At 43.3% G+C, this 26,475-nt stretch overlaps 1 protein-coding gene across 4 annotated transcripts; it reads left to right on the forward strand.

The window, feature by feature from the left end:
* Positions 1 to 3,941: 3,941 nt before the first annotated feature.
* B3GNT2 (UDP-GlcNAc:betaGal beta-1,3-N-acetylglucosaminyltransferase 2) lies at positions 3,942 to 26,252 on the forward strand. 4 transcript variants are annotated; one of them, XM_040552697.1, is made up of 2 exons: positions 3,942 to 4,299; positions 23,805 to 26,252. In XM_040552697.1, the coding sequence occupies exon 2, from the start codon at positions 23,814 to 23,816 to the stop codon at positions 25,005 to 25,007; it is 1,194 nt and encodes a 397-aa protein (XP_040408631.1). In that variant the 5' UTR covers positions 3,942 to 4,299; positions 23,805 to 23,813; the 3' UTR covers positions 25,008 to 26,252. The 4 variants fall into 4 exon arrangements, with proteins under 4 accessions (XP_040408631.1, XP_040408630.1, XP_040408632.1 ...); XM_040552696.1 differs by lacking the exon at positions 3,942 to 4,299 and adding an exon at positions 4,550 to 4,698; XM_040552698.1 differs by lacking the exon at positions 3,942 to 4,299 and adding an exon at positions 5,410 to 5,877.
* Positions 26,253 to 26,475: the final 223 nt, after the last annotated feature.

Genomic DNA, 26,475 nt, shown 5'->3' on the forward strand with positions numbered 1-26,475 from the left:
TCAAAAGCATTTGCTCTCTTTCTCAGGAAAAAAAAAAAACACAGACATTTATTATTGTGCTTATAAGAAACCTCAACTTTACAGACCTTAAACATGAAAATTCTGCTTCCTTTCTCATGAAGCAAACCTCAGAACAATTTTAATATCAATTTTTTTCAGGGCTTCCTTATTTTCACCCAGGCACAACCAGCCATCCAGGAGAGATTGTGCTGGGACTGTGTTTCAAGCAGTCCATCACGTCTTGTTCCATCCTACCGTGCATGCTGGAGGTGGCCCGGGGACTGTGCTCCCTGACAGTTACACTGGCAGGTGTCATTAGTGTCTACTCCATCACCAGTGCTTTAAAAAGTGTATTTTATAAGGTTACTCATCACTCTGCCACTCCGCTACCTGTCTCAACAACTGGATATGAAATCCTCTTCCCCAGCAGGCCCTGCCAAGCTGCCTATGGTTTGTTTAAAGCAACAACAACAACAGCGAGCCTGGGAACAGCGTGTCTAGGTGCTGTTAGGAACTGGTTCCCATTAATTCATGTCTGAGGTTGTATCAGGTCATGACACAGGATGGCAGGGCATCAGGTGGATTTGTCTTCTCCTGACGGCACTGTCAGTTAGCTTGCACTAGCCACAGTGCTCACCCAGTGGGGTGAGGGACATGTAGGGATGTGTCCTGGCCCCAACAAGAGCACTTGGGGCAGGGGGGTGAAGCCTGAAGGGAGGATGTAGGGGAGAATTGCTCAGAGGGATTGTTTTGTGATAACGCGACTTCATTAAACCTGATGACTGACAGAGGAGATTTGAGTTGAAGCCCTGCAGGCCGGCATTGCACTCACTCTTACTCCTGGTGGGACTGTTTAATTGCCAGTGCCAGGTAAGAAACCTCCCCAAATTTAACATTTTGCCTTGTATGATGTGCAGATACAGGGAAGGTCACACTGCCTAAACTCAGGGGAGTGGAGCTGGAAATCAAGCTCCTGCCCTACTCCCCACTGAAGTTTTTAGGGTACAGCTGCCCCGAGCACAGCAGAGATATGGCAGTTAGGTAGTAGTTTGACGACATGCTGTGCTCAGTGGCGATGTGAATTGGATCAGGGAATGTATTTGGATTAAAACACCCTTCCTCCTCCTTAAGGTTTCACAACGCAGCCCCATGACCAGTCAAGTCAGCGCGATTGCAGAGGAGCAGGCACAGCTGTGGGTGTGAGGCTGGGAGGAGGGAGAAGGGTCTTTCCCCCAGACAGCAGGCCATCCATTACACCATCGTCCAAGGTCCAAACTCTGCACCTTTAGTGTTTTTTTTCCAGGCTCCTTAGCACCCAGTGTTACGCAGAACACTTATATTTCACTTTTGTTTTTCCTTTTTTTTTCTTTTTTTAATTGATCTTGCAGTACAGTGTTATGAAATCTCCTTTGCAATGGAGCCTAGCTACTGGTGGCCAGATACTTAATTCTCCTTTCAAGCCTTGTATGAGTTAATAGACAAAAATGCTTGCCAGTTTAGGGTAACTCATCCCTCTTCTGTAATCTTTCTACTTTGATAGTAAGGACAACTTTAGTGAAACATGAAGTACATATATAAATATTTGAAGAGGAATGAAATATGCATTGTCCCTCTGAATGTGTCATGGATGGGAACGGCCCTTTCTTACTCCTGAATAAGATTTTGGGGCAGTCTTAGGACCACTTCAGGAAACTTGCTGCAGGTCTTCTATGGCCTCCAACACTTCATGACACGGGGTATGGGGAGCTTGGTATGTACTGTGGATACTCGTGTTGCTTATCAAACCAGTTGTGGCTGTGGCTGTGCACATCAGCTACCCAGTCTTGGTGAAAGCAAGCGCTGTAAAATGGAAGACCATATGTCCTGGTTTCAGTTAGGACAGAGTTAATTTTCCTCCTAGTAGCTGGCAGGGGGCTATGTTTTGGATTAGAATGAGAAGAGCGCTGATAACATGCTGATGTTTTAATTGTTGCAGAGCAGTGCCTACACCAAGCCAAGGACTTTTCAGCTTCTCGCTCTGTCCTGCCAGCGAGCAGGCTAGGGGTGCAGCAGGAGCTGGGAGGGGACAGACCCAGGACAGCTGACCCAAACTGGCCAAAGGGGTATTCCATACCATCTGACGTCGTGCTGAACAATATATAGGGGTGGCTAGCCGGGGTGGGGGGGCCGGCTGCTCGGGGATAGGCTGGGCATCGGTCAACGGGTGGTGAGCAATTGCATTGTGCATCACTTATTTCGTACACATTATTATTAGTAATACTATTATTATTATTATTATTATTATTATTATTATTATTATTATTGTTATTATTTTTCCTGTCTTAATAAACTGTCTTTATCTCAACTCACAGGCTTCACTTTCCCGTTTCTCTCCCCCATCCCAGAGAGGGAGGGGGGAGGGTGAGCAAACGGCTGTGTGGTGTTTAGCTGCCAGCTGGGCTAAACCACAACACCATAATTGTGTAATTTTGTGGAGATTCCTGCTTTGCAGTGAAGGCAATTTTTAAATGACTGTGCGAGGTGACATTGCTTTGGTTGGGTCCCTCCTTCAACTGTCTTGAGAATGCAGGTGCTTAACAGAGAAACAAAAATGGCATGTGTTCATTTTCTTCCTGTATAGGACAAAAAGATGTGAGGATCACAGTCCTAGGGAACTGTAAGTCGGTCTGCTAATTGCTGTTGATCTGGCCATGACAAGACTGAAGACTGTGCTCCTTGTTGTAACAGCGTATATTTTTATGTTTTGTTTCAGTGAGCATCCTGGGTCTCAGAGATTTCTCTAGTTTGTTTAAATAGGGCTGCTGGGATAGGATTTGTAGTCTCATCAACTTTGCAAGTAAGCAAGCAACAACAACAAAAAAAGAGGGTTACTAACGAGTGAGTGAGTCATGCATGATTAGTATTAGCTCTACAGGGCACATTTCCAAAATTTGAAATTCTCAGAAACTTCCTTACTAAGGGAAGCACTGATAACCTAAATCGGTCCCTTTCTTCTTCCAGCTGAAATCTGACAGAAGCTTTGTGGACCATCACCTAAAACTGAGCCAACTTCCTTCTTGTTTTAAAAAAGGAGAAACCTATTGAAAAACGTGATGTGTGACAGCACTTTCCAGCGTGGCTGGGGGGGTGTTGTTGTTTGCTCGATGCTGTGTGGAAAAAAGAAGGAAGGAATAAATATTGTCGCAACGATGTTTTGTAGCCATAATCAGCAGCCCTCGAGTGTAGAGGCGGCCGCTCAGAGAAATTCTTCAGAGTAGGTATCTACCTCAGAAAACCTGTTTTTATTGCTGTATGAAGGAGGGAAGGAGGTGAAACCTGCCTTTGCGAGGCAGAAACGTGTTCACCTCCCTGCGCCTCAAAATGGCGCCTGAGGTGGGCACCGATCTGCAGCGGGGGGAGCCGGTGACACCTCCCTCCTGTGCTGACAGTGCTGATGTCTTGATGGTTTGGGGGCACCCGGGGACATTGATTTTCCTGTCTCATTTCTTTTTTATTATTATAATTGTTAACATCAGAAAGGCGTCGAGGGGGATCATGGCGTCGGAGGGGGGGAAACGTGGCGGGCGGGCGCCATGGCGGCGGGACTGGGCAGCTGTGCTGGGCTCCGTGATGGATGGCGAGGGGATGGATCTTCCGTGAGGCTGCCGAGCCCCCTGCAAGCCGAGGGGCGGTAGGGGAGAGCGGGAGAGCGGTAACAAGGAGGCTGTGCCCTGCTCGGAAAGGACCCAACGAGGGGGCGCTGCCAGCCCTCCTCTCCCCTACCCTCCCGCACACCAGCGGCCGGCACGGAGCTCCGCCAACCACAAAAACAACCGGGGAGGGCTGGGCGGGGGGGGGAGGAGAGGAGTGGGCTCAGCGCCCCCCTCCCCACGGGTCCCACCCGGCCCCACGGCTCGCCTCCCCAGTCAATCCGCTGCGGCGCCGGCCGGCCGGGGGCGGGGCTTGAGCAGGGGCGGGGCGGCCCCTTTGGCGCCCGGCCACGCCCCGCGGCGCGTGAGGGGGCTCGCGCGGCGGTGGTTGGGGCGGTTGGTGCGCGGCGCGCGCCGCGGGCGGGAACGCGGGTGCGCGCGCGGCTCTACCTCAGAGCCCCAAGCGTCCCCCTCCCCCCCCCATAAAATTCGCTCTTTGGGTCTCTTTTTTTTTTTCCCCCTCCCCCTTTTTTCCCCTTCTTTTTCTCCCGTTCCCGGCCCCTTTCGAGCCGGCGGCGGGAGCCCAGCCTGCGGGGGAGCCGGGGGAAGCAATGGTGGAGGTGGCGGCAGGCGCAGCCCCGGCGGAGCCCCGCGGCAGCAGCCTGGCGAGGTGGGTGCGGGAGTGGCCGCGGGGGGGCTGCTGAGGGAGGCGAGAAAAGAAATAAAATTTTAAAAAAATATATATATTTATTTCACGTTCACCTCCCCGCCCCCGTGCTTGTTTGTGTGGAGGCTGACGGTGTGTGTATGTGTGGAGGGGGGGCGGATGGAGCCGTGTGTATTTATTTAGGATTTTTTTTCTTTTTTTTTTTTTTTTTTTTTTTTTTTTTTTTTTTTTCTGGGGGAGGTGACAGGCGCTGAGGGTGGGGTTAAAGCACGCGGCCACGAAGCCTCCTCTCCCCCGGCGCACACGGGCACATGTTGCAGCAGCAGCCCGGTGAGGAGGCGGCCGGCCGCGCAGCCTACTGGCATGGGTGAGGTCGGGCCAGCGCAGCAGGCTTCAGTCACCGTATGTGCGTCGTCGCTTTGCCTTTTTCTTTTTATTTTGATATAGGGGAGGAGATGCTGAAGCCCAGAGCTCTCGCAGCGCAAAACCTGAGGTGAAAAAACCCGAGGCGTTGAGTTACCGCAGTGCCGGCTGCTGCTGCAATCCCTCCCGGGCTGGAGGAGAGGACGCGGGGCCACAGCAGCTCCCCTCGGGTTTCCTCGGGGGTAGGGGGCATCTCACCAGCAGGCTGTGCCCCAGGAGGTTAATCATTAAGCTTTATTTTGGCCACAGCCCCGGTGCTGAGGAGGTGGTGGATTTTGAAGTGCTAACGTTTGGGCTTGGGTGAACCTGTCTGGATAGGGAAAGGAGGGTAAATGCCAGTTTTTAACTCGAGTTGGTTGGAAAAATGTATGTTGCTTCATGTGATGATGCTTTTTAGTCCTTTAAAACTTACTGAGACATACTGTACCGTGTCAGGAGGGGACTTCAGGTTACTTACTGCGATTGTGGCCAAACTGCAGCTCACAATTCATTAGTCATCCTGCAAAAATTTGTGGTGAAAGTTACTTGAGTAACCCTTTAGTCTGATCTCCCAAAATGCTCTGTGCTGTCGGAGTTGATTATTAAACAGCCCTGTTTAGTTTAACTATGCAAGTCAAGAGTTTACTTGAGTCAACTGTTTTTTCCTGTTTTTTTTTTTTTTTTTTAACTTTAGGCACAGAAGAGTTTAATCGGGATGTGGAAGGATATATGCGTAAAATTACATGCTAAGTATATGGTCTGAAAGTTCTTGAGGAAGCATGATTATGGTGCTCTCCTTTGAGGAAATTTCTGGTTAATTATTCCTCCTGTCTTAACGAGGGACAGGCTTGGTTTTACTTCTCTCTTGAAGTTGCTTAAAACGGTTTTGTGTTCCTGCAGTTCCGCTTTTGCGTCAGGTTTGGATGCTGTCACGGAGGGGTGTGTGCGGGTGGGGTGGGGCAGGGGGAGGTGACACGCAGGTGCATGGTGCCCTTGGTCGCTGCTTTGTTGAGGTGATAAACCCAGGGGCTGGCTGGTGGGACCAGCCACCTCGTCACTTCAGTGACCCAGCCTAATGTCTGTTGAAACCACCAGAGGAGCTGAATTAGTGCTGAATTATTGCCGGGTGCGTGGAGGGAACGAAACAGAGCATCAGCTTTTCCAGTTCAGCTTCTCCAGGTATCATTTTCAGTTGTTTTTCTGGGGGCAGCGAACAACTTGAAAAGAGAATGGACTCTTTGTGAAGTAACAAAATATCTGCATTTCAATTCATCCCCTCTATATTTTTTAATACTTGAAAATATAACAGCATTGGTTGGAATCAAAATCCTTTTTTGCTTAAAGGAAACCCAGATTCAGCTGCTCTCTCAGAACGTGTGCTTTTCTCCCTGCAATGTTGCAATGCTGTCCTCCAGATGGAAGGAGGCAACAAACACTGCATAAAGTGATCAATAATTAGAACTTGTTTTGAGTAATTTTGTCATGTGAAGACTGGTTTCGCTTGGATTTTTGTTTGTTTCTGGTCCCCATGTACTATAAATAGAAGAAGAAAATGGAGGAAAACGAGGTACAGCTGCAAGGTAACACTGCTGAAGGAACTTGTTTTGAAGGTCATGCATTTGGTGACTGGGAGTGCTAGCTAACCCTCTTGTGCCCTGTCTAGTAATAGGTACAGCTCACCAGTCTCCCTAGACATTGTTCCTAACGAGCTGGATGTTGCTGGTAATCAAAAATTTGGTTGTTATTACCTGCAGACTCCTCCTAACTTTTTAAAAAATGCTTTGGGGTAATAAAGATGCTGCTGAGGGAGTCAATGCATTGGTATCAAAGGAGTGATTCCTCCAAAAGGCTTTGAAAAATGGGAAAGTGGATAAGGTGTTCTTGTATTCCGTGCTGACAAATAGATGTCATTCTCTGCATGAGTAAGTTATGCTGTGCATGGGGGGAGAACGGCTGGATTGGAGTGTGACTTAAAGGCTCCTCCACTGTGATTGCCAAGGCCTAGGTCCTCAATAATTATCATTTTACTGCCACCTGGTGCAGCTGGATTTGTAGTGGGGCTCGTTGCCATGCTTCTGGGGTTTGGTGGAAAGTGCGTGAGCGGCTCTGTTGGAGTGCATCAAGGAATGACATTCCAGGTCGGTATTTTACTGGATTTGGCTATGCCTCCTGCTGTAGAAATCACATTTGTTTCTTATCTTTTTTTTTTTGAAGTGTTTGTGCTGTAAATGGGTAGAGACTGGTTTGTTTTTTAGGTTTGTCATACACTTGAAGCTTCTTGAAGTGTATACTTCTAAAACTAGCCAAAAAAAAAAGTCAGGAATATGCTCATTGTGGCAACAAGGTTTTAATAATCTGTTTTATTTAGTTTTATCAGTGTATCTTTGTAGCAAGCACTGAGTATGGGGAGGAAAAAAAAAGAATTTGAATAAAATAATGAGGCTTTTAACAAGTTCTGTTTTCATGTTTCTGGAAGGCTACTAGAGTTGATCAGCTTCCAAAAGCTTGAAACTGTTTCTCTCCTGTGTTGCTGGTTGGGGATCTCTTCCTAGTATGTATGTTTATCATATTTTCTCTTCCTATATAGTAGAAGCGCGTAACTAATTTTGAAGCGAGTAGATATCAGGTGCTTTACAGATTGTAACTTTAACATTTTTTTCAAGTATACCTGATTTTAATCCCTAGTGGTTGTTTGTAAAATAACACTTTTAACTGAAATGTTAACAGTTAATTTAGGAAGAAGGTGTGGTCATTATGGTTTTGATCATGAGAGAGCACGGGATTAGTATTTGATGTTTGTACTGTCGTAGGCTATATTCAGACAAGCGCTTCACACAGAAGAATTTGTTGCTGTGAGTGCAGTTAACAAAAATTAGTAATTTAATCTGCCTGTTATGCAATGGTGTGACCTCACAAGTGTATCTTTAGATGTTTTTATCGGTCTGCTGCTACTTTACAGTTGCATTGTGCAATTCCTATGTGCTTAAAAACAGCAAAAAATAACCAAGAAAAGATGAAGTTGAAATAGTAAAACACAGGCTCTTCCCATTACTTTAGCACAAAGCGAGCACGTTGCTAAGTGAAAGCTGAAGAACAGATATCTCGGATCTGGTCAGATAGCAGCACGGTTTTCTTTTTACACAGGAAGAACTGACAGGCACACTGAGCTCGATCCTGCATTTCTCTTCTTTTTCACTGATTTCATTGGGCATTTTTGGATGTAAAAGCTGAGTATGCAGTCCTCAGCAAGTCTGCAGGTCATGTAAAACAGAAGGAAAAGACTGGACCATTAAAATGTCTTGCGACGAACTGTGCGAGAAAGTCACTGAGTTGGTGTTTCAGGAGAAGCAATTAGCATTTAAGTAAGGAAATCCAAGTGTGTGATGGGTGTGGTGCTGAGATTTGTAAAGGAGAATTGATGAACTGATTTCATCAGCAGTTAAGAAAGTTTTGTTGTTTCAGATACAATAGCAAGTGCTGAAAAACATAAACTTTGAGCTAGTTTTGTTCATCTTTGTAAATAACTTCTGAAACTTAACAGCTGCTTCATCTTAAGCTCACAGAAGAGTTACTCTGCGAGTGGATTGACAAATGACACAAATCACAAGCCAGCTATCTAAATCAAACGAGCAAGAAATCTGCATTTTTTGGATGGATGACTCATTTCAATCTATTTCCAGAAAAGATGAACTCTCATTGGTGACGAAGCACCGGAGGATGTGCAGGTTTGTAGGAAACGTGCACGAGCAGCATGGTATCGAAAGCTACGTGCCCCGCCAAGGCTTCCTGCCCCAAGCTGCCGCTCAGCCTGCGCCGGGTTTCCTGCTGATTGCATCCTTCTCCAGCTGCTCTGGGCCAGTTCGGCGGCCTCGCAGCCGCAGGGAGAATGAGCTTTCCCCTTTTGGGGGAGGAAAGCCGTGAGACTGGCCTGGCCACGAGTGGAGGTGAGGCCTCTGAGGCAGCCGATGGGTTTTGGGAGGCATAGCGGCAGCAAGAGCAGCGCTCCTGTTGTCGTGCAGGCGTAGCTGTTTGTGCAGCTGTGTGGTGAACTGAATTGAGGAACCGGTGGGGTTGAGAAATAACCTTTCTGTTTGCTTGTCTTCAGGGTTATACGTAATGTAATACAGAGAGCTATGCAAATCTGGGAAAGGCTGGGATTTCTTGATTCGGTATAAGGAGCACAGCTTGCTGAATGTCAGTTTGTCTTCGTGGCTGTTTCACCTTACTTGGGTAACGATTTTTTTTAAGCATACATTTAAATGTTAGAGTAGTTGTGAAAGGCTGTCCTTGGGATGGAGAACGTTACTGCCAACTGTTGATTTGCTTTTGGATAAAAATAAGACATACAAAACAGCTTGAAGTTGATTACTCAAACTGCTCTCAATTGCAGTGGGTAGTTTTGTATTGGTATGCAGGCACCAGGTACAGGAGAAATTCCTGCTTGGATTTAGAAGTCTCTAATCAGGTTAGGTGCTTACCTACTACTGGTATCAGTGGGAATTAAAAGAACGGGAGTTAATTGCTTAACCTGCTTAAAGGTCTTTTTGCAAAAGCCTCTAGGTACTGTATGCATCCTTAGCTGCATAAAAGTGTGGGAAAGTTTTGTTCCCTTTTCCTTAAACTTGATATGTTAGAATGAGATTAATATTTCTCCTTCTACAAGTCTGAAGGAAGAAAACTTCCCCACTTCACAACTCCACTGTTTTTTTCAATGTTGAATGAATCAGAAAGATTAAAACCTTTTTCTGCGTTTTTGGTATTTACACTTCAATCCTAAACCAAAGAAAAGCGAAGAAAAAACTTTCCGTGTATTTGCATTCTTTAACATTAATTTAGTTCAGTACTGTAAATTGAGAGGCAGATCCAGAAATTCTGACTATTATATTTGCATTATGGATTTGGTTTGAACTGACACTGGATTGAGTAACTGCACAGCGTTTGCTTCGGCTGGGGTACGTGACCTGAGGTGGCTGGGAAGCTTATCGTCACTGCCGTTTGTCCCCTCACCCAGCTGCTGGACACAAGTGCAGCAACTCATGGAAAGTGAATTGAAACCAGTGTCTCTTTCTCTTAATGAGAAGTGGAAGGGTCTGGGGGCAGTAGCTGAATTTGATGTACCCAGTTACAGTTTTCTTGCTTTTTTATTAGTGTGACTTACGTCTGACAGTCTAACACGGGCAAGAAGATAGAGTAAGAGTAAGATTTTTTGATAACCTGAAATACAGTGCTTAAGGGATGGGTTTGTTAGTTGATTAAATAGTGAATGCTGTGTATGTGGACGTGAGGGTTGTTGGAATATGGTTTAGGCAGTATTAATTACTGGTTATAAGATAAAGCTGGCGGAGATTCTGAGGAGAAGAATTGGCTTGTTTGTGGATATTATGGTTATTTGCCTCTTCAATGGGTAGACGAAATACATTATTTTTTATTTTTTTTACTAATACATCATAAAAGTATGAGGTAAGACAGCCAGTCCAACAGACTTTCTTTTTAATTATTCACTAAAAGCAACAGTCAGGTTTGCACTGTTATCCCTTTGTTCTCTCGTACCAGGACCAGCACCAATCCCTGTGCTGACTGTGGTAGGAAGGTGGCTTGTTACACCCTTCCATAGCTTTCCAGTCGTTATGGGAAGATGCTGCTCGAGTTGAGTTAACCCCCCTAACAGGTACCAGACCACAGCAGAAGTAGTGGTGGCTGTGCTAGTTGAAGAGCGAACCAACTGATGGTGTTATGAAAAGTGCCAGAGACTCAAGCCCCGTCGGGCCGTGGTGCAGTTGAGGCAGCCCAAAGGCTGGTGGCTTCTGGTGGGCTGGGGCTGGTACTTGCCTGGCTGGTGAAGGTGGCAGCAAGATCAGCAGGAGCAGACTGCAGCAGCAACGTGCTGTTCCCTGAAAGCTTATGCAGATAAAAAATGGGATTGGCTGTGCGCTGTGAGGGTCTTCCCTCTTCTCCTGTGCTGTTACTGCACGTGGCACAGTGGTGAGCGGGTCTGGCTGGTGATAGGAGCCAGCCGAAAAGCAATTGCTGCTTTATTGCGAGGTTCTCTGTCGGCCTCTTCTGTGCCCGGAGCTGGCTTACCCCAGACAGATCTGTGCAAAGGTGGGATGGGACTGTGCAGTTTATAGTGGAAGGAATAAATAACAGGAATTTGTCAGCCTTGACTGATGCTGCTTTGAGCTGCCATGGAACTATACCCCACTTGAAACTGAAGTAATGAATGATAATTTTCTTCTGAGAAATACTTCTGTTGCCATTCAGTTTAACCTCTTTTCTGGATTCTGTAAGATTTACTGTTCATCCAAGATGAAAATACTCAAAGGTGTTTTAAAAACTGAAGTTCATAAATCAGAAGCAGACAGCTCTGGCTTATTCCTAACAAACGTCACAATGGCATAACTCTAAAGCTTGAACTGACCTTAGAATGGCATGTGATTTTTGTGTACTGGCCTGGGAAAAACAGGTCGCTCTCCCTGCCGTGTGCCCTCAAATACTGAGGTATTAGGCTTGAATATTTTTATAGTAAGTTGAGACCTTCCCCAAGGCTGTCAGTGTGAAATGTCAATTAATAAAAAAACAAACTGTTTTTACTACTTAACAGCAACTCCCTCCCCCATTTTTTTGTCACTGTATTTTGGATGCATGGTTAAGAAAACGTGCACGGATGTTTAGTGTGGTTATGCATGCTAGCGCAGAATGGTAATACCGGCACGATACAGTGTGCTAATTTACAGAGACACGGCTGCAGGTTAAATTGCCTTATGTAGCTGTGGTATACCTGTGGAGTGCTATTGCTTTTTTAAATCTCCGTTTTATGCCCAAACTAGTAGTTTATACCAATAGAAAAAGTGGAAAATAGACTAAGCCTGAGTTTACAGAAAACTTTTAAAACTTTTAAAACTTTTAAATATGAACGGAAGGCTTTTCTTCCGTGTACCTTCATCTCCTACAGGGACATTGGAATCAGTTGAAGTATGAATTGATCATTCAGCCGATTCAAGGATTTAATTTTGATTGCATTAAATGCAATTAAATTGCATTAAATTAATTGCATTAAATGCAATTTTAATTTGCACTGAATTCAACAGGTACATGATATTTAAATATCATCTTTAAACTAAAACCAGACCTTTTTTTTATAAGAGGTGTCTGTAATATCCTCAAATATTGACTGGTTGGGGCTTCTCTGAGTGAATTACTGGTAACAGACTTTCTAATTTAAAAAGGAGTAACAAGTAGATCCCTTCACAGTTAAATGTATTGTGACTTGGTTTGATACAGGGTTGGACGTGTTCAGAGTGAGGTAGTGGAGATCTTGTGGTATCTCCCCTGTAAGGATTCTGTCAGACAGGAATTTCACAGAAACGGTCCTTAAAGAAATTTTACATGTTTTCATTGTAGTCCTGAATTACCTTACAAAGAAAACTTGATCCAGACTTCGTGGATGTTGCTGCAATACTTCTAAGCAGGAATATGAAGTTAATAAAACTTCTGTTTCATAGGTGCTGTTTGTTTGATGTACCTTAAAGCTGATCACCTGGTAACTTCTGTCCTGCTTGTGGTGCTAGAGAGAAGGAAGCAGCTGGAGCTACTCAGAATGGTGACAGAAAACATGCTTACAGTATAACTTAGTCCCTCAACTTTGAGGTTTTGATAACAGGACTTCCTCTTTAGCAGTAATGAAAAGACTGTTCAGTCTCTTTACCACAGTCGGAAGCTGACACCAGTAGTCTCGGGACAGCAGTTGAGTTGGATGGTAGGGAGTTTTGGATTCTCATTATGCTTTTACAAATTGTAATGTAGTAGGGATTTCCCCACCTTTTGGTATCAACTTCTGACAAGTTAACTTCCTGAGTTTCGTCTTAGCATAACAGCTTTGAGCGAAGTCTTTAAATGCTGTGTTATCTGATGATAGCTTCGAGAAGTGAGACCTGGCAGAGAAGAAACCTGCTGAATTTAGGAAGTGGTAGTCTGAGACACGTCAGTGTTGGTAGTGCTCACAGATCCCCTGAGGTAGCTGCACGGTCTGTCTGCACTGCTGCTGGGGGAATTGGCTTCAATGATGACATGATTCCAGTGACAACGTGTATGCTGGCGCTCTTATCTCATGCAGACTGAGTCTTCGCTCAGGTGGTTTGTTGTCTGGGTGAGACCTGATGATGGAACGTGGTCCCGACTGGCTTGCGGGGTAGAGGTGCTTTGTTGGGACATGCTCTCCCTACTTGCTTGTGGTTGTGACTTGGATGAGGGTTGAGGGGCTGCAAGTGGAGTCTTGCATTGTTCTTTGCTTTCAGAATAGTAGCTCATGGGGCACAGGATGACTTTATCATCCTCATGCCTTCCTTCTCTCGTCATTGCACATTTTTCTGCAAGTAGCTGAATGGAATACTTGAAATGAACAAAATGGCAAGGCTAACATAATAAAGCCATTTTCTGTGTATGTACACAGTGCTAGATCATAGGCACTATCAGCCTGTGTGGAGAAAAACTTTTGTCTAATCTGTAGTTCAAATTATATGATATATTCTGTAAGCAAGCTGAGGGTCACAAAACTGGGCTGTGATTAACAATTCTAGATGGTATTTAGAGAAAATGCCATGTGTTTTTTGTACTGGCGCTTTTAAAATTCTATAAAATGTAACTTTAAAGTTAGATTCTCTTGCATTTATCTGCATGTTGTATAATAACCTTCATATGTTTTATAAAATAGTTTTAATTATGAAGTAGCAAATATAACAGTGGTGTTGATTTCTACCTTACATACTCTTTGAGGCTATTCCTTTATTGCTGCGTGTGATCCACCACAGGAAATGTAATAGAAGACATAATGCAGAGAGGCTTTTCGGAATGTCACCTTCATAATCCAGTAGCTGCTATAAGAACGAAGGGGAAGGTAGCTGTTCAAGTACAGAATATAGCATTAGTGCTGAATAAAGTCAGTCAGAGCTCAGAAAGGTATTTCCTTTTTGCTGTAGTTTTTCCTTGGCTGATGGCAAAAGTTTGGATTGTTGCAAAAAGTATGTGGGCCTAGCTTGGATGACTGAAAAAATGGGCTTTGTGAGTGCTACATTACAATATCTTAAAGGCTTCTTTCCAAGCTTGTTAAATTGCCGTTGGACTGAATAGTACACGATCATTAGACCGGCTTGTCTTCCTTAAGTTTATCAACCACGGAAGGAAAAAATAAAAAGAGAGCATATCTGTAGGATACAGGATTAAATGCGTGCTACGTGGAGTGAGATCTTTGTGGGGGGAAGTTGCAACAATTTATTTCTCTTCCCATTTTTTAGCAAGTCAGTTGGAAATGAGGGATTTTCACCCATCTGTTTGCAGACATATGTTTGTTCAGCTTATTTTTAGAAGATGGATCCAAGCTTTTTTCCCCCGTGATTGCAAATGTAACCTGCCAGATGAATTGAGAATGAACAGTGCAGTTATTTCCTGAAGTCTGTAGGTAGCTGCAGTGTTGTTGCTGCTGCAGGAGAAGATTTCTTTGTAATTTGTAGGATATGCAATTTAGAACTTAAAATCTACCTGTGAAGCTAAGAGGTTTTACTTAAAAGCAATATCAGAAGAGGAGGGACAGTGAAGAGCTTTGTCCCTATGCCTAGGGTAGCTCTGAAGCTTGAGGTTTGGAGATAGTTCCCTCATCCTTCATAAAAGAAAACTGAAGCTTCAATTCTTCTGAACCAGTTTCAGGCTTGAAAAGGTGGTGTGCCAGCTAATTTTGCAACTGGTAAGATAAATCTGTGGTAGGGCTGGAGAGGGCCCAAGTTTGTCATAGCTACTGTGAGCTTATTTTGTGAGCTGGCTGAGTGCATGGGTGGGGGTTAGCAGGGTGGAAAGCAGTGATTTACAAGGAGGCAGCACTTCTGTGGCAGAGGGTGAGCTGAGCAGGAGAGGAGCACAAAAATGCGTGCTTCATTAGAAAACAGGCAAGCACCTAACAATCCTGGCAGTTTCAGATAAATTTTTGTGTTCATGAAGACTACTCATTGTTTTCATCTGTCCATCTCAGGAAAGAGGGAGGGAGAGACACAGTCTGGGAAGGGAGTCTCCTTGCTAACCTTAAAGTGTAGCACAAAGCTGAGTAAACTGCCTGTGGTTCTGTGCACAGAATGTGTCATTCCCTCATATCATAGGGTATGGTCTGGGAGTAACCAGTTATTAATATTAAGGCTTCAGGTCCACTTAAACTTTTTACCTGACAGCCAAAATAAATAATAAATACGATAACTTGTGGGTGCTAGAAACTGAATTGAGATGGATGTAACTTTACGTAGGTCACAAGACAATGATGTCTTTCCTGGAAAGCAAAAATAACAAAATCTGAAGTCTTTGATCAATTCAGCATCACCCTACTTGCCATAAATTAAAAAGCTTCCTAAGCTAATGAGAATGTGCTCAGATGTGTGTGGGAAAGTTATTTTTTAAATTTTGTGGCTGTTTTTCAAGTAATTCTCTTCCCCTTATGATGTTTAGCAAGACTGCATATAATATCTGGCTTGAGCCTTTACTAAGCACCATTGATATGGCTCTAAAAAGAGACTTCACAAATACTTATGTGAGCTTCAATTAGTAAATGCTTTCTTTGTTGCCATATCCAAAATGACTTAGCAGAAGCAGGGAGGAATGACAAGGATACACAGCAGTGCAAAAGATTGCTAGAAAGAAAAAGACTAGAACTTTTCACCTTGGCAAAGAAGAAACTGAAGGCAGATGAAAACTTACACTTGCCACGCTAGCTATAGAGCAGATAGGGGGAATAATGGAAAAATTTCTGTCTATTATACTTGCACAGAGTTCCCCTTTTGTCTGGTAATTGAAAATCAAGGCGTTCCATGTTCTTGCTGTATGAAGAATTGAGGAATTCATTGCCAGTAAGGTTCACAAAGGTTGAAAATACAAATGGGTTCAAAGAGTGAGTGGAAAAAGTGAGATTAGCTTCAGTAACAGTAACTAAATATGGTTCGCACGCAGTTCCTGGTCCAGAATGTACTCAAATACCTTGCTGCAGCAAACCAGGTGAGTATTACTAGAGAAATGCCTCACTGTCCTAGTGTGGTGTCCTTTTTTTTTTTTGAGGAAAATGTTGGAACTGTGCTGAAGATAACTAGTGGGAAACAGAATGGAAGCAGAACGTGAAGTTAGATTAACTTTTACTCAGACTATTTACAGTTCTTCATGCCTCAAGCTGTGTTTAGGGAAATTACAAGCACATCCTTCCGTGGCCTTTTTAGTTACTTGAATTGTGAAATTCCATACCCATGTTGTGCTGGTGACTCTTGGTGCTGAAATGTGGGAGGATTGACCTTCTCGAAAAACTAAATAACATGCTGAAAGACAGTTCAAAACGTGTTGAAATTGATTAAAGTAACACCAACTGCTCTGAATTTCTTTTCACATGTGATGTGCTGTTTTGTTAACTTCCTCTGCTGGGTCTGTCTGGGATGCAGTTAACTTTCCCTGCAGCAGCCCATCCCAGCCAGACCCAGCACACTTCCCCAAGCTGGAACATTGCTTCAGGCTCACTGTGGCGTTGGAAGAACACAGAAAATGTTGAGTGTTACTCAGCAGTAGCCCCTGCAACGTGCTTCTCCAGAAGCAGAATACCAGTATCTGTTGAATATGTGCCAGTTCTTAAGATGTTCTTAATTAACATTGTGTAAAAGTGGGCTTGTGTGAAGTTCTGAGAGGAAAAAGTGATACGATTGTGTGTAGTTAGAAAAACAAATAGTGTTCAAGTTCTTAAAGTTGGACAGGGCGCAGACTTCTTTTGTAACAGGTCAGGGATCTTAACCTCTCCTGTATGTTCTCAGACTGTTGTTGGTCACTCCGTGACAGCTTTTGACTCACTGAGTAGAACCGAGGTATTAAAGGACAGATGCCTCTCCCAAGTGGGTAGAGAGACTGTGCATAGCTCGTGATGTGTTTAATTAAATGGGGTGTTTTATTATAGTTATCTTCAGAGCAGCAGTGCTGCTATTGAGTGCAGTTACTAGCACTATGAGGAGTTACTGTGTGCACACCTACTACAAAGGATATCAGGCTTCAAAATGAAGCCACGTGTTGAGATCTAAGTCTGCATAGCCCCAGTTACAGCTCATCTCTGCAAAGAGCTTTCAGAAAGATGGAGGTTTTTAGATAATTGAATTTCAGCTTTGTTTTAACAAATTCCTTATAGTCTGATCCTGAACCGGTAGAGCGGTAGGTGTAGTGCCTGCAGGTAGCAAGGATTAATCTCTCTTTTGTCAGCCTCAGTAAGCAAATGGACTTTTAATGCTTGGGTATGGCAGTCAAATAATGCATGCAGGTTACTCAGCCCCCTTAGGAAATACAGCGTAACTCGTGTCCTTGGTAGAAAATACAGGTAAAGGTCATGGCTTCTGTCAGACTCAAAGAAGAAAAAAATTAGATGTTTTACCCTGTCTCTGCATGATCTGCTCGGAGACTGGCATTATATGGCTGCTTGCACCAGGGCATGTAATGTTGGTGATACGATGCTAGCTAGCCTCTCGTTAAAGGGCGGCAAGGATTGCGGATCCAAGACCAAGGCATTACTGGTGTGTTGTCAGTCATCCCTGCCAAAGAGGGGAGATCTCTCTGCTCCCTTTCTTTCTTCTACACTGAAAGCGCACTGGGTTGCTCTGATGCTTATCAAACCTTCCTGAGAGCTGTTTTAGTTAGCAAGCACACCTGCTATTTCCCTCACTTAGTTTTCTGCAGGGTTAGTGATATGAACTGATCTACAGAGGGGCCTGGTGGAGCTGCTGCGAGGGAGGGATTGGGCCTGAGCTGTTGGGGACAGGGAGGAGGAGGGAGTGTCCAGCCGAAGGAGGGCTCAGGTGGTTTGGTTGCTTCAGCTGCGCCTGGATCCACAGCCTGGGACTGCTGTTAGAGGTGAGGGTAGAGGCAGGCAGTCTGGTTACACGCATTGATTTTCTCTCCGGAGTCAATGTGAGCGAGCCTAGGTTTGATTTCATCTAGGAGTTTGTTGCCAATGCAGGAATGCTTGTGCAGTGTGGGAAGGTGTTGACACCGCCGGAGGTAGTCTGTATCATGCTGTTCTGGGCTTCCTTTCCCAGGGGAGTTGTTAATTGTCTGTGCTAAATATTCAAGCTGATTTAAGGTGGTTCTGCTTTGGGTGGTTTGCTGAGCTGCAAACCTGGGTAATACACTGCTGTCGAGATGGCTCACTGATAGTCACAGCTTACTTCTGTGGCTGTTGAGTGTTCGTGTCAAGACTTGAGATCAATAAATATTACTTGTAAGTAAAAGCATCAAGGAAGAATGTTTTAATAGCAGACAACCGGTCTTGGAGTCAAGAAATCAACGTTCAGTACGTCTAGAAAAACTACATTTTTTTAAAATGGAACTACAGCCTTGAAAATGGCTGGTGTCTTATGCTCCCCGGAACTTTTCCTTTCTTATGCAATAAACAGGAATACTGCAATTTCTTCGTCTTACTGGAAGAGTTTGTGGGTATTCTTGTGCTGTGTTGTGGAGCTGAGTGCAGATCACTGCACAACAACAGACTACGTTGCCTCTTGAAAGCAAGCCAATGTCCTTGCGTGGTTCAAGGTTGTGCTGTGTGAACCTGCCTGCTGACTTGGAGCTGCTTGCAGCACGGTGTTGTTTCGCATTGTGCCCGGTGGTGTGTTTAATAAAACTTAGCTCTTTATTTGAAAGAGATGATGGAGCCCGCTGTCAGTAATATCAGTAATACTTTTTTTAGGGGTTAAAAAAAAAAAACTTTTTAGGGGGTTAAAATTTAAGTAGTCACCAGCGGTCTGTCCACTTGCATAATTTATTGTGGGTGTCGCTACTTCAGAACAAGAAGATGACTTTCACATTTCTGTCGATGTTAAGGTGCATGGGATTGCTTTCACTCCTGTAGCTCTCTTCTGAATGCCTGTTTTATTTTCTGTTACAATTATGCTTTTAACGCCATTGCAAGGGGGAACTTGGGTGCTCATTTCTGTACAGAGACTGACGATAGTCTGTAGAGAGCTGCCAAGGAAGCTTCAGCGTACAGCAGTGGGGTATCTTAGTAGGAGGCTGCACTGCTCACAACTTAAACATCAGTAATAATCAGCAAACAGGGTCAGTATTTTGTGTTTGAACATAGGGCTCTTCAATACAAGGGTTGCTAATAAGAAACTTGTAATAAAAGAAAGTTCTACTCATTCTGAAAGTGGTGTTCCTGGAGCTGACGTATGGTATCTCAGTTACCAGAGGATTAGCTACTTACGTGTTATTTTTAACAGTCAGTGGGTGTTTTGTTGGGTGTATGCAGAATGAACTAAGTTAGGTACACGCTTGGTCTGACTTCTGACGAAAACTTTTTATAGTTGCTTCCTTCACTGGTAAAATTGTTAGGATCGGCTGTCAAAATGTTCCCCTTTTCCACTTGGTTTCTTGTGGCCATGTCCTCGGTTATGATGGCATTCCCAACAGAGCACCTTCCTGTCCTGCCTTGAAGTAGGACAACCTCTGGATGTGGAAGCGCGTTCCAACTCTACAGAATTTGGATGCATTATATGGGGTTGCACCCAGGTGTGTGTTAGTTACGTGTCTGCAGGTACAGGTGCGTGTTAGTTAGGACCAGTTAGTGCACCCTCCGAGTCCGTTGGGCTTCATTGTCTCTCTCCTAGAGATGATTGTTTTGGCAACACCTGCCTCTCTTCCTCATACCTTTTTTGTTTCCTACAGCTAAACCTCAGTAGAGGTCTTGGCTTGTTTTTGTGCGTAGCGATGTCTTGCTATCAGGGTTTAAAACTATTTTCATCATGTGTTTCACATGTTAACTGCATGAGGTCATTACAGAAAACAGAGTGCTGTACCAGGGCTCATCAGAACTCATCTGTAGGATCCTAAGTCCAGTGTGAGACTGTCAAACTGATGAATCACGTGGGGCCATAGCGTGCACTTTGATAGACTTGTTTTGACCTTAAGTGTAGCTTCCTCTAGACTTAGCCCTTTTGTCACGGGTTATCATGGCGCTGTTTGTCAGAATGCTTGCTTCCAGGAAAGTGTCTTGTGTAATTCTTGGGTGTGTGGATCACTACCTGGTCCCACAGAGGTGCTGCTTTCTTCCCATGTTCCGCTTTTTCATCCACCTCTTGATCCCAGTGCTCCCTTGTGGCTCCGCAAATTTCCTTCCATCAGTACCTTAGTTTGACTGCAGCGGAGTAGAGCTGAAGAAGGCAAATTCCCTTCCCCCCTCCCCCCATTTATGCAGAATAAATCTCCCCAAATACTGTCTTTGTAGCGGGCCGTTGGTTCATCCCAAGTATAGTTAACGTTAACCCATTTTTCTTGTCACATGGTCGCTTTCTAAGGGCAGTGAACAAATGGACTTTGTGTGCAGTGGCAGTGACACAGCTGTGCAGCTGGAAGTTGTATAAGCAGAAGTGTGGGGAGTTGTACAAACTTGAGCTGATTGCTAGAGCTGTCTTCAGATTGCTCTAGCTGAGAAGTGGGAAGCAGACATTGAAAACCCGTGAGTCAGATCACCGTTGAAAGTAGGTGTCTTTTCACCTTCTTAGCCAAAGCTGGAACAAGGTTTTGTAGGGCTTCTTGTTCCTGAGGTTCTGTACTGTGATTTGCTTTACTGGTACATAGTATTTGCTCACTTTACTTTTTACGTTAGTGAGCTATGTGCAGGAGCATTTCCTATTTTCTAAGACAAAAAGCAGCAGGAATTTTTCAAGTAGTGTTGCTTTGTACTGCTCATCTTGGTTCTTCAATGAGTTCTTGCATCAGTTTTGTTGGATGGATTTAAGTATGAACTGAATCCCTTCTAGTTTGTTTTTGGCTTCCTTAACAGATCTCCCAGTCTCATCAGTCAAAGGAAAGGCAGCTGGAAATTTTGTAATACAAATGGTGATAGAAGCTATTACTGGAATAGGAAAATATCTTGTGATCTGTCCAGGTGGCTGCCGCTAAGCCGTAAGTTGGAAATGGGCGCTGTCCTGTGCTCCACGATGCTGCTCCTTAGCAGGCTGCCCAGAGCACAGAACCTCCCCTGTGCTGGTGCTTCAGTCGACCACTGCAGCGTCAGCAAAGCAGATGAGGAACAGAGAACTGCCTTGAGACATGGGCTGAAAAATGAAAACCACCGACGACAATACAAAAAAAAGCTACCTCTCCCATTATGATGAGGACTGTAATATTGTATATTGTAATAAATCCCATTTCCTCGATATGAAATTGTCTAACGGGCATTCCCTTATCACTCATGTCTTGAGATATGATGATAGAAGCTTATACTAACAGTGGACTTTGAGATTCCATCTTTATCTATAGAAGTAGTAGGGTTCATTCTATTGCTTTCAGTTCAAGAAGTCAATCTGATGCTATGAGCTAGGGTTTAGCACAACCCCTCTTTGGTGTTATGTTTTTTTGCTTTTTTAGAAGATGATCACCTTTTTAACAAAGCACTTTTTGTCCCTTTTTGTGGGTAGCCTTTATTTTTGGCTTAGTATTCGTAATATGTATATTATTTGAATGCATCGATAAAAACCTCGTGTAGACAGCTTTTAATTACAGAACAGAATGCTGTTATGCAAAATTGTTGATAGATGATCAAGTCTTACATAACTTAAGTCTTTCTCGTATTGATACTGAATGTTACCTATCTTTTCTCAGAAATATTAATCAGCATTATTTGATAACTTTCACAAAATGAGACTGATACTGGAAGTGTGCTCATATGTGGGACTGGCAGCACTTACAATGCATTATTTGATGGAGCTACGCTGATTTTGCTAGACTGGTGTTTTTTCTGATGAAACATACAACCAAGTCTAACTAATGGAGATTTTTCTGTGTAGGATCCATCTCCCATTTGCTGCAGGGCTACAAGTGAAAAAAGGAAAATGAAAGAAGATCTTGTAGTTACATAATCTGAATGCTTACCGTAAAGACTTTGAGATGTAAAGGGTTTTGTTACATCGCTGAAATAGTCTGTGCAAGTGGTGTTCTGAACACTCTCAGCTCAAGCATCCAGAAGATGAATTGCAAAAGTGTTAAACGCGTGGAGCTTAGTAGCTGGGGGCTGTGACCAGATCAGCTGCACAGCGCTACATATTCTGGAAAATCAGGCTCTGACTGAGCTCTTGACGGTCCTGTGTGTGTTTGCTGTTTCTGGGGGAGCTTCTCACCCTGTTGTCCCTGGAGTACAGGGATCACAGGTAAAGTACCGCGTCACTTGTTTTTCTAGCGAGGGGTGCTATAGAAACACCTAAGGACAAGGTAAATGAGCACTGATATGCACGCTGAGCTGCATGGAGTGGTATGAAATGCAGGCAGCTGCTTCTCCAGTACGTGTGTGTGTGTACTGAATGGGAAGAGGAGAAAAATAGTAGATGATGGTCTCTGGTTTTAGTTGAGGCTGCCGCTGCTTTCTGACCGTTCAGCTGTTTGGCTTAAATGATGGCACTGGCCATAAATATGTTTGTGTCTTTGAGGTATGGAAGAAAACTAAACTTTGAACAGCAGGCTTCACAACTGGTTGAGAGCAGGACATTAAAGAAAGTAGTTAATGTTAGCCCACAAGAGCATATCTGAAGATCGATATGCAGATGTTATAGGAGATCAAATAAAGGAAGAATAGGGATTTTTCTCTGGACGATTCCTGCTTTCTAGGAGGGTTTTTTGGTTTTGCCTTTTTTAATATTTAAATTCAGTAATACTCTCCCTTTGGATTTAGTGACAATTCAGTGGTGAAAAAAGGATCACTGATGATTTACCTGCTGCTATCTTACTGAAAGTTGTGTTTCGCTTGCTGAGTAGAAGACTTAAAACCAGGAGAGACCAAGGGTCATTGTAGCCCAGGTCTCTGGTGATGTGGAAATAAGTAAAAGGTGAAGAGAAGCACACTGTGCACACGTAATCAAGTATACCTCCGTGACTGCTATTGTCCTGCCTTCTGAGCTAGCATTTACAACTGGGCTTGTGTTCTTTATTTCATTTTTTATGGTCTTGCTGTAATTGTACTTCAGGTAAATGAAAACTGCTTTGACAGAGTTCCCTATATACCTGAAATGTAGTCTAACTCTTACTCATCCCGAGTTATTTTCTAGTCTGACATCCAAATTTACAATGGTTTGAGTTTTTGTGTAGCTTGTACGTTGGTTCTGTAGCCCTCTAGGCTGGTAAACAGCTGGGTAAGTGTTACTGTAGAGGAACTCGGTTTTGGGGTTGCTTCATGGTACACCTTCCATTCTGATAAATGTGGAAGAGAGAGGGGTTGATCCATTTGCGCTCTCAGTAAGAAGCGGAGACAGATTTCCATATAGCTTTCGCTACAACCAAGAGCTACAACACTTGCTGTTATTCCTGGTCTTACATATATCAGAAACCTCTGCTTATTTAATTTCTCTTCAGTTGCTTTTTCTTTCCTAGAAATAATTGCACTTCATTTTCTGCCGCCATTCACTCTTTTCCAGTTGAAGAAAAAATTCAAAATTCATTGTATCTTCTGTATGCAGAGATGTGAATAGCAGCAGTGCAGCTGGTCAGTTTTGTTAGCCTCTCTCCCAAGGAGCAGCCAAGTGAAATGGCTAGAAACAAACTTTATGCTTTAAAATTCAGCTCTGCCTATTCTGTAGTTGGAAGGTATAAAAATACAAGTATTAAAGCTTGGAACTTATTTTAAAAATAACTGACCTTATTGTACAGCAATTCATTCTGTACCCTTAAGCTCACCTTGCTTGCAAAAAAAAGTTTCTCTGCCTGCCTTTGCCAAGCTGAGGGCTCAGATTCTAATTACTGTACAGTTAAAAAATTCAAGGAGACTTAAGTGAGGATCAAAATGTGCTTGCTAATCTAGACACTGTAAAATGCCATGTAAAATTCCTAATTAGGAAGTGGAAATTTTTACGTTCTTATCAGCATTTTTTTGGTCTGTGGAACCCCAAATCCTGACTAGCTGCAGGTGTGCTTGTATTAGAGGTAGATGAGGTTTTGCTTTTGTTGTGTATAGGTGACCTCTGTCTTCAGGCTGCCATCTCGCTTGTTCTTCATCTGAAAGTAGCTGCATTTTCATGAAATCAAGAACTTGATAGGAAGAAAGCTAAAAATCTGTTGTTTTCTCTTTCCAGATATGAGAAATGAGTGTTGGACGCAGAAGATTAAAGCTGCTGGGAATTCTGATGATGGTAAACATTTTTATCTATGTGATTGTGGAAGTCTCCAAAAGTGGCAGCCAAGAGAAGAATGCAAAAGGCCGCGTTATTATACCACGCAGCAAATTCTGGAGGAAATACACTCCTCACAAAGCTTATTGGAACAAGCAGCAACAGAAGCTCGAACTGCTGTACAACCCGATTCTGACTTTGCTTTCCAATATGACTGTGGAAGAGAACTTAATTTCTAACGCGAGTGTTCTCAGTTCCTGTGACCCTGACCCATGGGTGACTTCAGAGGTTAGTGACTTTGCAAACTTGCCAGAAAGATTCAAAGACTTCCTGCTTTATTTGAGATGTAGAAATTACTCATTACTAATGGATCAGCCAAACAAGTGCAAACATAAACCTTTCCTGCTGCTGGCTATTAAGTCACTTATACCACACTTTGATAGAAGGCAAGCAATTAGGGAATCCTGGGGGAAGGAAATAGAATCAGGAGATATAACAGTCAGAAGGGTCTTCCTCCTTGGGCAGACCCCACCAGAGGATAATTTTCCTGACCTTTCAGACATGATAAAATTTGAGAGTGAAACCCACCAAGACATTCTGCTCTGGAACTACAGAGACACTTTCTTCAATTTAACTCTGAAAGAGGTGCTGTTTCTCAAGTGGGTCAGCAGCAGTTGCGCAGATGTCCAGTTTATTTTTAAGGGCGATGACGATGTCTTTGTGAATACCCATCAGATCCTGGATTACTTGAAGAGCTTATCAAAGGACAAAGCCAAAGACTTATTCATAGGTGATGTGATCAAAGATGCTGGACCTCACAGGGAAAAGAAATTGAAGTACTACATCCCAGAAAGTGTTTATGAAGGTTCGTATCCTCCGTACGCAGGAGGCGGTGGGTTCCTGTACTCTGGTGATCTGGCATTAAGACTGAATAATGCGTCCGACCAGGTACTCCTGTATCCTATTGATGACGTTTATACTGGAATGTGCCTTCAGAAGCTTGGGCTGGCTCCGGAAAAACACAAAGGTTTCAAAACATTCGACATTGAAGAGAAATACAGAAATAACATATGTTCCTACACAAACTTAATGTTAGTGCATAGTAGAAAACCTCAAGAAATGATTAAGATTTGGACACGCTTGCAAGATCCACACTTAAATTGCTAAAGTAATGTGCATAAGTGTCTTAAATACACATAACTTTCCAGGTTTGGGTCTGACTTTCTTGGTGAACCATTGAAGCTCTGTTTAATAGTTCTTTTCAAATTTTCTCTGGAAATTTCTTCCTGTACTTTTGAAAGTGACAATAATACTAAAATTGGAGGGGATGGCACCAAGACTTGGTCCTGATTTTTCCACTGTACTGGTGGTCATTATGTCTCAGTATCTATCTAAATTTTAAAAAGGACTTGAAGGATGTGGCTTGCTGCCAGTGATTGGTTACCTGTATTGGAAGCAGTGATTGCATACTACGGAGCATCTTTCATTAATTGTGATGGTGGAAGATATTTTTTTTTCCTTGAGTAGTGTTGGTGTGGGGCTGTGTGGAAACCACTGTAAATGAACGACTCACAAATTGGGGGAATGTAGTTTTGCTTTAAGTATGAAACACGAGACTTGATTTTTTAACTTAGTTTCCAGTCTTTATGCACCCCAAGCAGTATTTTCTCCTTTTGTGCAAAGTGTGCCTGTGTCTGAAGGATTTACTCTTTTATTAGATAATGTGTTTTTGGTGTTTTGTCTTTTTTAACATGAAAAGAGCGTAATGTGGTTCCAAGCACCCCGTAAAAGAGCTGAACATACAAGGGAAAGGCAGAGCAGGTTTTGTTTGGGGCTGGGCAGTAGGTACAAATTCTGCTGCTGCCCACCCTGAGCTGTATACGTAAGGTAAAGCTGACTTGTAACTCATGGTATTTATGTGAAAAGCTACTCTGGTCAGTCCTTGATTTCTGTTTTGGCACTAAAAGTGATCAGGTAGCTGATTTGATAAAAATGACTGAAATTGCACATTGCTTGTGAGAGCACAGTTTGGATCTCCTGTAAAGCAGTAGCGAGTCTAGGATTGCGGTTCCTGAGAGGTTTGGATTTTGAAACAAACTTTGAAGTTGCATGATGTCTCATCTAGAGTTAAACATGTTCTCAAAGTTCAGATTTTCTTCTGTATTTCCACATCTTGCTTGTAAGAGCTATTCTAAATAGTGATTGCTTCCTTTGTATATGTAGAAGTGCCTGTCTATTTATTGTTCAGATTGAAGACCAAAACATTTTCTTAAATATATTTTGTGTAACATTTTATTTGTATAGTGTTGTCACTCAGATATTTAAATAGAGCATGATATTTTAAACCTGTGAGATGTGTAACGTTAAATAAAGCGAATTGTTATTTTTGAATTTGAAAAATAAAATGTGATTTAAATATTTCTTGTAATGCTTCATTTGAGATGCAGTGTTGGCCTAGTGCAATCACACTGTAGCATTCAGTAACACATTTTGGGAGTTAAGAGGCTTAATTCAGCAACTTTAACACTTGGGTATTATCAAGAAAATGTTGCTGCACTTGTGGATGGATTTGTTGGAAGGGATGGCAGCTCTTGCAAGGGTAAGGGAACATCAGGTGCCCTAGGAAAAACAGTAC

The sequence above is a fragment of the Cygnus olor genome, chromosome 3 (assembly GCF_009769625.2).
Source record: "Cygnus olor isolate bCygOlo1 chromosome 3, bCygOlo1.pri.v2, whole genome shotgun sequence".
NCBI classification, from domain to species: Eukaryota; Metazoa; Chordata; class Aves; order Anseriformes; family Anatidae; genus Cygnus; species Cygnus olor.

Coding starts and splice junctions, on each gene's coding strand:
- B3GNT2 (XM_040552697.1), top strand. CDS start 23,814: ATGAGTGTTGGACGCAGAAGATTAAAGCTGCTGGGAATTCTGATGATG.